The 12,747-nt window shown below is 40.3% G+C and overlaps 1 protein-coding gene across 3 annotated transcripts in view; it reads left to right on the top strand.

Moving 5' to 3' along the window:
• The first annotated feature begins 701 nt into the window (after nt 1-701).
• Nucleotides 702-12,747, top strand: part of LOC137167931 (serine/threonine-protein kinase BRSK2-like) — a 28,485-nt gene continuing 16,439 nt past the window's right edge. For 2 of the 3 annotated variants that reach the window (XR_010924207.1, XM_067570288.1), the window contains exons 1-9: nt 703-2,563; nt 3,022-3,116; nt 5,003-5,088; nt 5,421-5,561; nt 6,796-6,912; nt 7,532-7,565; nt 7,649-7,717; nt 8,486-8,632; nt 11,747-11,778. Coding sequence is in view for 2 of the 3 variants with exons in the window: in XM_067570288.1 (XP_067426389.1) it covers nt 2,476-2,563; nt 3,022-3,116; nt 5,003-5,088; nt 5,421-5,561; nt 6,796-6,912; nt 7,532-7,565; nt 7,649-7,717; nt 8,486-8,632; nt 11,747-11,778 (809 nt within the window). In the remaining variant the exon portion in view is untranslated. Of the gene's footprint in view, nt 2,564-3,021; nt 3,117-5,002; nt 5,089-5,420; nt 5,562-6,795; nt 6,913-7,531; nt 7,566-7,648; nt 7,718-8,485; nt 8,633-11,746; nt 11,779-12,747 lie in introns of all 3 variants that reach the window. The other variant, XM_067570289.1, reaches the window with a different exon arrangement.

Below are 12,747 nucleotides of genomic sequence, written 5' to 3'. Positions count from 1 at the left end.
AGTGTGATGTGGAAACTTAAAGCCTCCAGTGCACAAACACTGAGAATCAACTTTACACTGAAGTAGGAGACATCTCGTATCCAGCAGTTAAACTTTTGAAATTAATAATATTTTCATATTAATAGATTCTGAATTTTTAATGAAGGAGGAGCATGAGATATAAGTTTAAGGATGATAACAAGGTCATTGAACTTTTTGGGTGGAAAATCATGTCAGACACAAAATATTATCCAAAGCAGAGTATTTTCATATACTGTAAAACATGTCTTTAAGGTAATGGAAACCTGTGCAGACTGCAGCTGCTGATGAACACTGTGTGATACAGGTTGAAAGCTCCAGAACAATTGAGTTGAATGTTTTGTGTTTTTCATGATTCTCCCTCAGAATATGATGAGTTTATTTAGCCTTAAAAACACAATAATATAACCATATTCCTGGAGGACAACACTAAATTATACAGTGTTTTGATATTTCTATAATAGTCCTATGTATGTTCATGTGATCATTTATATTAAAGATCCTTTAATATGTTTTAGGACACGTACAGTAGGCTATATAATTTACTCCACATATAATAATTTGTGTCAAATTTGCTTTTGCCACAGAAAAGTTCAGTTACAGTTAAAATCTTAAAATGACATCTACTCCCTCTCCCTCATTGGAGACTTAATATTCCACATCACACTTGTGTAAATTGAATACTGGACCATTGGCTAGCCAAACTAGCTGTGATGTCTCATCTCACATCCAAGGTGAGCATAGAGAAACTTTCTGATTATTCTCCAGTGAAGCTCAAACATCCAACAATAAGCAAAACACATTTTTGAATGGGGAGTGACTCTAACATTTCCACATTCACAGGTTTAGAGTGTGATGTTTAACTCTGACTTCGACCATGTGGTATTAGCTGATATTTTTTCCACAGTTGTTGCAGCCAATCACATAATTGAAATGAAACTTTGCTGTAGTTAAACAAAAAAAAAAAAAAAGAAGGGTGGGGGCGAGAGAGAGACATAGAGGAGGGGAGGGGGAGGGAGAAGCGGAACCCGGATGCTGATGCTGACCGTATCGGACGAAGAGAAGGAAGCAGGAGAGGAGGAGTGTGAGGGGTGTGGGGGGAAGAGAAAGAGAAGCGGGGATGTTATCTACAGGCAGCGGAGTGGAGGAGACCATCCCGTGAATGATGGGCAGCCCTGTGGATGCGGGCAACTTCTGAAACCCTGAAAGATTATCTTCTCGTTGATTTTTGTTGATTTTTGTTTTGTCATTTGTGCGGCAGGCAGCAGCCGGCTGAGGGAGGAGATGCGGTGATATCATGAGCATAGCCGGCCAGGGAGAGAGAAAGAGAGACAGAGAGGCAGAGAGGGAGGGAGGGAGGGAGGGAGGAAGAGGGAGCACGGGGAGGAGAGGCGGGGAGTCGGCTGCCACCAGGCCAGCTGAGGATGCTTGTTGTTTCTAGAAACAGGATTAATCACCGGGTTGAGCGCTGATCCTCCTCCGGTGCACCGAGCGCACCTCGCTCCACTGCAGCCGTCCTGACCGTGGGCGCGTTTTGCCTGTCTGGCCCGGTCTGCCCGCGGCTGTTTGCCTCTTTGATGCTCTCCCCCTTCTTCCTCTATTTCCTGATGCAGGGCCGGGGAGGGGGTGAGCCAAAGTGTGCACCGGATATTGGAAAACCCATTCTTCTTGCTGATGCTGTTGTGATAATAGATTATTATCTGGACAACGCCGCATCTGCACAGAAAGGCAGATCCTGACCAAACGAGGCCGGACTTGAGAAGGAAAGGGAATATGAACGAGCTTGGAAGGGTTATGAAATTGTTTTTTGGACGTTAGGAGGGGAGGAGGGGGGTCCCTGATATCGATCAGAGAATGGATTCAATCAGGGCATTCTGACTTGGGATATTTGAGACTCTGCACTTACAGAAATCAATCTGTGGCAAATGTAGCCTTCCTGTCCAGGTCTGAATGAGATTTTTCTGTTCTGCTCCACTTTGGGCCAGCTGCATAAGCTAAAAAAAAGGATCAATCAGCTTTAAACTACTGTTATTTATAGCAAGGGGTGGGTTTCATTTGACTGGCGGCGATTATTCGCATCATTCTGGACATCTCCCATCACTTGGCACCGGTCAAACCTCACACGTCCTCTCCACGTTTTCTACCTTCCCTCTGAATGATGCTGCTTTCTCTGCTGTAGTAAAAGAGACACAACCCGATAGTGGAAAAAGATTTCTAGGCCTTACAGAGTGGGATTCGGGCCGGTTCTCACTCCCTGCACGCAGGTTTAGGTTGCTGCCTGACCGCATGACAAATAAGTGCATGGGAGTAGCCTGCAGGGCCCGGCTTTAGATCACGATCAGTCCTCTCCTCTACATCGCCGTACAACCGCCTGTGATGTGCGTTACGGCATTTCGCACCGAGCAGGACCGATCTTGATCTGCCTTATATCAGGAATATAATTTCATCACTTGAAAGATGAGCAGCAAGGAGCTGACGCTGGGCCAGTCCAGCCAGTATGTGGGGCCTTACCGGCTGGAGAAGACCCTCGGGAAGGGACAGACAGGTAGGAACCTCCTAAATTACCTGGAGTCGTGTAGCGAGGCAAATAGGACGTCTGCAAGGTACATCACCTGATTCCAGGGTGTTGCTCGCTCATTCAAAATCACTTTGACATTCTTATGATATTCAGAGCTCACGGTTTAATCTGTGTTCCTCCTGTAAATCTTCTTATCTTCCATTTTTATTTGCCTTCAATCTTCTTAAAGGGTCTCCTTAAATTCATCACAGGATGTGCAGGTTTATTCTGAATATTTGGTAGAAGATATCAGAGCAGGCCTCTTAACACATTTTCCAATCTGTCTTTTTGGGAGCTTTGATCAGTGTTTGTGACAATGTCAGTAAAACTTTTTGAATAATTTATGACATTATGACACTTATGACACTTCCTTTCTGTTTTCACACTACATGATGATTTATGACATCCAAACAATGTCTTCCCCTCTCTGTCTGTCTGTTTCTCAGGACTGGTGAAGCTGGGTGTCCACTGTATAACCGGGCAGAAGGTGGCCATAAAGATTGTCAACAGAGAGAAACTCTCAGAATCAGTCCTAATGAAGGTACAAAACTTACCTCATCTGTCGACCAAACTGCCACTGTGGTGGCTACAGAGCTCAAGCTTGCACTCTCCGACCTGCAGAAACAGCATTAGAAATAAAGTCTTTATTTTTGCCAAGAAAAGCCCGACTGTGTGTTGTAAGTTGAGGCTGCCGAGTGTGTGGGCACTGCTTCTGTATACTGAACAATAGACATGATTTCATTCTGCTAATTAAGCCCTCCGATGAAAGCTACTGCAGCTGAAATACCCTGAACTGAAAAGAGAATTTAAATAGCTTTTTCATGTTGGTGCTGTGGCTGATTACTTGCAGCTTTGTGCAGTCTGTCTTTAATACAGCATGTTGCAGAGGGAAAACTTAAGGCATAAGGAATGGCATCATATGTGTTACACAAAAATATCTCAGTATGTTAATAACACTGATTGTGCCTACAGTCTTTGAAATGGTCAGGTCTGGTCTGGCATCTCAAACAGCATACATTTGTTCCTATTGTGTTTTCATGATTGCTTTTGACTAAGTTAGTGAAATGTAGGGCTTTCTGTCTTTGCCCAGATGACAGACATGTGACAAATGTGAGAACAAAAAACATCTTTTGCACCAAAGACAATAAGCCACCCCTCGCCCCCTGCACATGCCACTGGTCCCCATGTTCTCAGGTTTATATTGCTTTGGAAAGTTGCCCATTATCTACTCTCTGTGCTGAATGTCGGTAACCGCATTGAGGGGCCTCTTTCTGTTAGCTTAAGCTGGGAAGGCAAGCTAATGCACATTCAACTACAATGAACTGAAGTAGCTCCATGACACAGAGGCACAGTTTAAAAAGAAATATTATAGTTTCTGTGCAGTTTCTGCCCACTTTTTGTGCTCTCATATATTTCTCGCTTATAGCAGTACGATGCCTCACTTTTCTGTCAAATAAAACAGAGTCCCATTTTCTGTGAGTCTATTTCCTGCCACCTAGCAAATATAAGCCTTGTATTCACTCTACTTTTAGCTCTGTTTTGGTCTCCACTAAACTCTTTAGGGAAATATCTGGCTGTTTTGCTCCTAAATGCTCCACATATGTTCAACAGCTAGTTGCTAGTTTTGTCTATCTATTATTTGGAGCTGGATAAGTAGTGTACAGTTGGTTTATCAGATCATTTTTGCTAAACAGCTGCCATTTTCCTCTGGAGGCGAAGCTGATGAGAGCAGTGAGACTGAATCAAAACAGTAAAGAGCCAAAACAGTGAGCTAAATGATGCTAACACGCTCAGTAGAGCGGAGGGAAACCTCAGAATTGGTGATAATTCTCTGTAGGTTCATCACATGGAGTGACACCATTCACATTACACATAGTCATTTGGTTCATTGTTCATATAGAAATATTGTTTAGTGCAGCTTTAAGTCTTGTTTGTTACATGAGTTTTAATTCAGCTAGCTAACTAACTAGCTTACTGTACAGGCCATTACCTGCCCTGAATCTTTTAGCTACAAGAAAAATTGACAGTGACAGCATTGGATGTTATTCATAATTTATAACAACCTTCCGTCTTTTTTTATATTCATTTTAAAACGCACTTTGTCATCGTAATTTCCTACTTGTTTACTAAATGCCTATTCTGCCCCCGTCTGTCTACAACTATTACTTATGTTGTCCTAGTTTTAGCAACGATTTCTCACCTTGAAATGAACACTTGCATATAGTCTCCCTCTGCTCCTCACTGTCCCTGTCTTTATACATGCTTCCTCTCTTTCTCTATCCCCCACATCATATTTATCTTCTATTTCCTTCTGACATCTCAATCTCCATCATTTTTAACCTCCCTCCTCTTCTCTTCTCTCTCCCTCTCTGTTAACCTTTCTCCACATCTCTTCCTCCATCTCTCTGCCTCTCTCTGTCCATCCAGGTGGAGAGAGAAATAGCTATTCTTAAACTAATAGAGCACCCTCACGTTCTGAAGCTGCATGATGTCTATGAGAATAACAAATACCTGTGAGTATCTCTTCATCTTTCGCCTTTCCGCTGACTTTTTTTAATCTTCCCTCTCTGCCTCTGGATCTCTGCCAGAGCAGAAACAACCTTGAATCTGAAAGGGAAAAAAAGAGGTTCTGTAAGACAAAACAGAGATAAATAACCATATGACATTGAAGATATGTCACGTACGTCTTAGTGTGTATGAGTTTGCATGTATGGAAGAAGTATCTGTGACTATTGTGCATGGATTTTGATGGCCGTTATTTTTAAACACATTTCAGTTCCCGAGGATCCTTCCGTGTCTTCACCTGTTTTCATTATTCTGATCTCTCTTGCCTTCTGTCTCTCAGGTACCTGGTGTTAGAGCATGTGTCTGGTGGAGAGTTATTCGACTACCTGGTGAAGAAGGGCCGGCTGACTCCCAAAGAGGCCCGGAAGTTCTTCAGACAAATTATCTCCGCCCTCGACTTCTGCCACAATCACTCTATATGGTCTGTGAGAAGCTATAGGAAACTTTTATATCTTGAAATCATTCTCTACTTGTATATGTTGATTTCGATTAATTTCTTTTCTTGGCTTTTCTGTTAGTTTGGTTGAATTATCACATTGGTGGATACCAATGTTCTGCATACTGAGTAGCAAAGAGCTTAGTGAACCACTCAAAGACTTTGAAGCAGGTTTAATCAGTGGTGGAAGTATTCAGCTCCTTAAAGTCTCCTTTTTTTTTTCTTCTTCCTTCAGTTGAATGTTTTAGCCTCACTGTGCAGAATGATGTACAGTATGTGCAGAGTTTGACACTCAAAGACTGTTGTAACATCCATCTGGTGAGAGTGTAAAGTTACTCTGTGCTCACCTTTAAATCTGAGTTTAAGGTGTGATTTTAGCGTGACTAGTTTTGAGCCAACTGTAATCCAGTATGAAACTTACACAAGTGTGATGTGGAAACCTGAAGCCTCCGATACACAAACACTGAATGGACTTTACAGTGAAGTAGGAGACTTCTTGTGTTCAAAAGTTAAACTTCTGAAATGAAAAATATTTACATATTCATAGAATTGGATTTTTCAATGAGGGTGGAGGATTAGATGTCATTTTAATGGATTTTTAAAGAGGTCACTGAACTTTGTTGTGGAAAAACCATATTAGACAGAAATGATTAGTCAAAGCAGAGTATCTTTAAGTAAAAGTACCAAAACAACTATGTAAAAATACTGCATTATAAGGAAATGTATTCAAAATCCTACTGAAGTAGAAGTATTACCAGCAAATTGTACTTCATGTATCAAAAGTAAAAGTTGTAGACTTTTAATACTAATGTATCAATGCGTATGTAGCATTTTATTCACTTAGTTAGCATGTTTAGTCCAGTGGCTTCATTTATCATAAGATAAAGGAGGTGGGGTGGGGGGTCATGAGATGATTAATGGGGCGATGAAGAAGAAAAAACAAAGTTCTGCTACGCAAATTTGTATTCATGTTTTTGTCTTTTCTGCAATCCTTTCTTTTTTGTAAGGTATTGGATTTGTCCCCAAATGTAGCCTATGACAGACCACACACACTCACACACACACACACACACAGCTGTTTTCTATTCAACATCACTATGCTTTAATTAACAGAAGTTCTCCCATTCACTCTGTTTATATGCTATGTCTACCAAGCTTTAGCTGCTGTTTATGGTCTAGAAAAAAGACTTTGATTTAGAATATGTGTGTGTATGTTCAGTCACAGAGACCTGAAGCCAGAGAATCTTCTCCTGGATGAGAAGAATAACATCAGGATAGCAGACTTTGGCATGGCTTCTTTACAAGTCGGGGATAGCCTGTTGGAAACCAGTTGTGGGTGAGTACAGGGTTCAATAGCTTAACGTAGCATGTTCTTATGGGCTAAAATTGTTTTTGTGTATATGCAACTCTTTATTAATGCCCTTTGGTCAGGTAACTGTTTAGAGATTATCTTTAATTATCTTATTACCTTTTAATTGAACTGTATTGTAAAGACTCTATAAAGATGATATGTAACTTCCTAAAATGTTAGTCATGCATCTATCTAGTGATTTGTGATTTTAGTATTTAAAAGACTTGAGGACTTAACCTTTAGTGATACATACAAAACCACCAGGAACATCCTCTCAAAGCTCTATTGTGCTTCTTTTTACATAATGGCTGTTTTCATAACAAATGGCTGTTTTCATTAAAAGCATTTTTTTAAACCATCTGCCCGTCAGGCGGGACGTGGATTTAGCAGATAAAATTAGTAAGGGATTGTAGCTTTCACCTGGATTCACCTATTCAATCTATTCCATGGAAAAGAGCAGGTGTTCTCAGCTTTTATACACTCAGGCAGGAGTATTTTTTTCCATGAGTCAGCACTCACACACATTAACTCAGTGCCTCCTTTATCTCTGTGTATGTTTGTTTGTATCTGGTTGAATCTTTTAATAATTCTCTTTTCTTTTTAGATCCCCACATTATGCTTGCCCAGAGGTCATAAGGGTAAGTTGCTTGCCTCTCAGTGTGTGTGTATGTGTGTGTGTGTGTTTGTGCATGTCTGATGCTACCGTGTCATTGTGTTTCAGGGAGAGAAGTATGATGGTCGCAGGGCAGATGTTTGGAGTTGTGGAGTCATCCTCTTTGCTCTTCTTGTGGTAAGAAGATCCTTTCTGCTTCTCACTGATCTCCTCTAAACTTCATCCTTCCTTTTATTCTTTTCTCTTTTATTTCTTTTTTCTTTCAGTATTTAGCCACTTGTCTTTCCTCCCTGCCCTTTGATGTACATTATTAATTTCACGTAGAGCATTATTCACTTTGAACCTCGTACACAGTATTCTCTCAAGTTAGTCCGTCAACTTATCAGCATTAAATCTTAAATCTGTGAAGTTTTTGACCACTAATGGTGCCATGGAGCAATGTTGTGATGAGTGGGTTACTGTTTTGTTTGTATTTCGTGCTCTACTGCACTCGACATGGATGACATGATACATGACTGCTGACTGTTTCACGTTTTTCCATTAATGGACAGTTGGGGGTGGTAGCATGCCAGAAAACATAAAAAAATGTAGCAATCTGCCCTCAAAAGGCCGGGAACAGTGTAACTGCTAGCTAGCAAACATGAAAAAAATTTAAAAAATCAAAAACATATTTGTCAGGCCTTAAGGAAACATGCATTGTGTTTTGATGAAAAACACTAAATTGTTTGGTTGTTTACAAGTAAACACCACAGGGTACCTTTAACTACATTCACTGGAGGGGGTTACATAGTTCTGTTTGCATAAATGAGTGATAAAATGACAAAACTACCTGCACTCTTTCAACTCTTTGAGTCTCTTTTTGATCCTCTTATGCCAACCAACTCTGTTTTATCTCTTTACCTCTGTTTTTTAAAAATAGTTTTCTATTTTTTTCCATCTTCCCAGGGTGCCTTGCCCTTTGACCATGACAACCTGCGGCAGCTTCTCGAGAAAGTGAAGAGCGGGGTATTCCACATGCCACACTTTATACCTCCTGACTGCCAAGCATTGCTCAAAGGAATGATAGAAGTCAACCCTGACAAGAGACTCACGGTGAGGAGGGAGGGACCGTGGGAATTATGGTGGGAGAGGAAAAAAGTCACCTTAAAAACAATAGCTAATGATGGCTTTGAATTTCTGGGTCCATCATTTTTTAGGTGTTACAGCTTTTTCCTGTGATTACCTGGCCAGTTATAGTATATTTTTAATTTGAAACCTGAAAATTTAAACGTTACCCAACCAAAACCTACTGTAGAGCAAGAGTTGTTTGTGGATGTATGTTTTTGCACCATCATTGGACACCAATAGTAGAACTCCATCGTAGAAGCTGATGACATACACATTTCTACAACTGCAGTAGTGTCAATACATTGCAGTGCACTGACGAGATATGGCTTTTTGAGTCTGTGATCAAAAAAATCAAATGTCTGCTTATGTTGACTGTATTGTTTCAGCATTACTTGACTAAGCAAGTGAAAAAAATCTACTCAAACATAATTGAAGGTTTATTTCTTTCAGTGCACATCTCACAGAGGACCCTGAAGCACAGTCAGCATCTACAATGGTGGCTATGATGAACATAACTAACTGTTCTAAGCTCCCCTCCCACCAACAGTGATTGTCCAATCATAGCTTAGCAACTGGCAGACCTGTCAAGCTTTCGATTTGTCCACATGCCAAATCAGTGTGCATGGGGATGTAGCAAGAGAGGCACTAACATATAAAGAGAGCTATAAAAAGTTTGGAGGGTGGTGTCTTTTTTCAGCCTTTCCAAAACCAAACACACAGAAGCAAGAGTGCAAGGATAAATAGTGTGTTCTTAAGCTCTAATGTAAGCTTCAATTGCTGGCATGTCTGGCTAAACTACAGTACAGTAGTAACCGGGCGTTATTTCCAAGGCCAAATAGTATTTCCATTGCCTTTTGCAGCGCCAGTTCTGCATGTTAGGAGCTACTGCTCTCTATTAGATCTCAGGAAGTTTACACCCCAGCAATCCCAACCAATGTTTTCCCATGATAGCATTACATTACGTAGCATTACAAGCCTTTTCGCTTGTAGCATTAAAAGTAGAAATATAACTTTTAAAAGTAGAAGTATGCTAAAATAATTATGCTAAGCAGTCAGACAGGTTTATGTTAGACTGAATTAGGTCTGATCTTACATTTTTGACTAGCCCTACACCACAATACATGAGCAATAGTGTTTCTTTATTTCCATGTCTTCTACATAGATCATGAACTGGTGAGAATGACTTTTTGCCCAGAACATACAGCTTTAGCTTCTGTCTGTTAGTAAAATATCATAGCCATGGACCCTTTTACAGGTTTATTCTTTTAAAACAAGTCAGCTGGAAACATTAAAAAGTCAGCTAGAGACAGCGTTTTCAACCAACTCATGGAGCTAATGTTAGCTGTAATTAGCTACAGCTGATAAAATCTCAGTGACAGTTGTCATTTTAGCCGGTGGAATCAACCTTTGCCGCTTAGAAATGAGAACACTGCTTTTATCCACCTCTGTTTGAAACGAAAGACCCTTTGCTTCTAAATAACTAAGAATTTTGTTGGTAAATCTGCCACCATTATCATTGTAAACTGCATGAATGGAAAGGTTTAGCAACAGTAAGTAAGTTGGCTTTAGCAAATGGTCAATTGTTGCCGTTCACACTGAACCACAGTGCATGAAGCATGAACCAGGCATTTAGGAGGCAGGGAAGAAAGAACAGAAAAGACCCAGCCCCAGGCTTTGCTTCAAGATGTGACAGAAATTCACCCTGACGCAAGACCTTACAGAGGGAGGAGGATAAATGAGGAAGGCAGAAAGAGCAGATCAGAGGGATGGGTTGAAGGTATTACTTAAAGGCAGGAGAGGAGTCAGCTGTCAGTTTACATCTCTGCCTTCAAACACAAGTTAGCAGTTGATTAGGAGAAAAGACTGGTGGAATCCAAGATGTAGGAAACCATATGCAGTATATGTATGTATGTACAGTGTGAACGGATGAACAAGTGGCCTCATCAGTGGCTGGAAAGAAGGATGGAGGCACTGAGGGTGAAAGAGATGAGGACCTCTCTTCCTTTTCACCTAAATGCCAGCTGTCCCTCCTGAAAGCAAGGCTTGGAAAGAAATTGACAGTTGAGAGAGAGTTCGAGGACAGTGAATGAATAAATGAGTGAGTGAATGAATGGACAGTTAGAGGAAATTCCACTGCACTCGGATCATGAATTGAAGCTAGGATAAAGCAGGCGTGTGGGGTGGAAATGAGTCCATGGCTACGAGGCAGAGAGACAGAGGAAAGTGTGATAGTGTGGTTTGCAATGTGCCGTAAAATAAAGACGGAGATGAAGAGAAAGTCTGGTCAGTTAGTCATTCGGCTACAACAGAGCAGATTTAATCAAAGCTGTGGGTTCGTCTGATGAGCTGTTGATTAATGGAGCCTGAAACCAGGTCAGACTGTCTCTCTCTGTCCCTGTCTGTCTGCTAGTTGCCTCCATGGAAACCACCTACCACGCAAGAAGACAGATTTCAGTCCAGTACAGAAATACATTGTTTACCCCTTTATATATACACTTTACCCCTTTTCATGACATTCATTTCAGTTATGGAAACTGGAATGTTGTAGTGTCTCCTGCAAAGCTCTCACTGTGAGGCTGCTCACTAGTTTCCTCTCTGCAGATGTACAAATACAGCGTACACAGCAGGCCCACTTTGTACGTTTTACATGCCCGCAGAACCGCAGCTGCTCCATTACCCCACCCCCCGAGAGATACTGTGCAGTATTGATGCAATGGCTGCTACTGTATGCAGTCCTAATGCAGAGAGGGAAGTTTTAGAGAGTTTATAATGTTGTGAAGCAGAGTAGATGTAGTGGAGATGTAGGACTGCTTTGGACTTTAAAACTGTAATATTGTCTCAAACAAAAACATGGTGCATCATTCATAGAGAATAGGAAAACACTGAGACAGGAGCTAAATTTAGAATTATGAGTCTAAGTGCAATGCTGGCTTTAGTCTTCCATGAGGAAAATTTCTGGTTTGAGTCAGGACTTTTCTTTTTTACACAGAACCCAATTGGACAGCAGATTTATTTCTCAAAAGGGTTAAATCAGTAGTAAAAATGAGAAGACACGTTTTGATCAGTGCTTTAATAGTCTTCTATTTTTGTTGATTACAGCTAGAAGCAATACAGAAACACAACTGGTACCAGTAAGTACATTCATTTTTCTAACTTTTTCCCCCTTTCATCTCTCTGGCTTCTGCATTTTCCTTTCTCCACCCAATAATTACTTCAAAATGCTACAGCTACCTACACTGATATCAACAAAGTGATAACAGTTTCAAAGCAAATTCTCTACTTCCTGTCATTTCTATATTTGTTAATTTTGAGTTCAAAGTAAACAACCATGACACAGTAAAAGTGTAACCATGACACACCTTTAGTACTGGCATGAACTGCAAAACAGAAGTTAGAGACACTCAAGAGACTTAAAGTTTTAGTTATATTTTTTATTATAATTACCATTATTTATATTTACTTATATTTTTAATAATACCTGTGATTGTTTTAAATAGTGTGTTTATGTGTGTGATGACTGCTTCATTTGACTGAATCATCTTGTTTGATGTAGTATATATGTTTTTCCAAAAGAGATTTAAAGCATAACTAACTGACCAAAGTGGCCTGATTGGTTGCAGATTTGCACTTTCATACTGTGGTCATTAAATGTCATTAAATTAATTATTACAAGTTCTAATTCTCATGAGGGTATTTATTGTTAATATTGGTACTGAAGTGTATCTATCATACACATGATCACAGTGTGAAAAGCCCTTATGCATTATTTTCCAATGTCACACTCACTTTTCCAGCCTCTCTGCATTGTGGGTTAGTCAATATTCTAACACTCAACAAACCTCATACTATACTGTGCATACAATATGTTATGAGTTAGACTAACAATGTAAGGTGAATGCTGTGAGCCACTTTGGATTTTACCTTTTCAGTCTGCCACTTCTTGCAAAAAAGTGAAAGTACAGAGACAAAAAAAGTGGAGCATTACTCTGTGAAATCACCACTTTGGTTTGTTGTGTGTTTTAGTCCAAAATAGTTACCATGGCGCATCCTCCAGTACTATACTGACAGTGCTCATAGGTTGTAATTTGGAAATGGTCATT

Source organism: Thunnus thynnus, chromosome 17 (assembly GCF_963924715.1).
Source record: "Thunnus thynnus chromosome 17, fThuThy2.1, whole genome shotgun sequence".
Lineage (NCBI taxonomy): Eukaryota > Metazoa > Chordata > Actinopteri > Scombriformes > Scombridae > Thunnus > Thunnus thynnus.
Note: the sequence above shows the minus strand (reverse complement) of the source record. Positions and strands in the feature narration are given on the sequence as shown.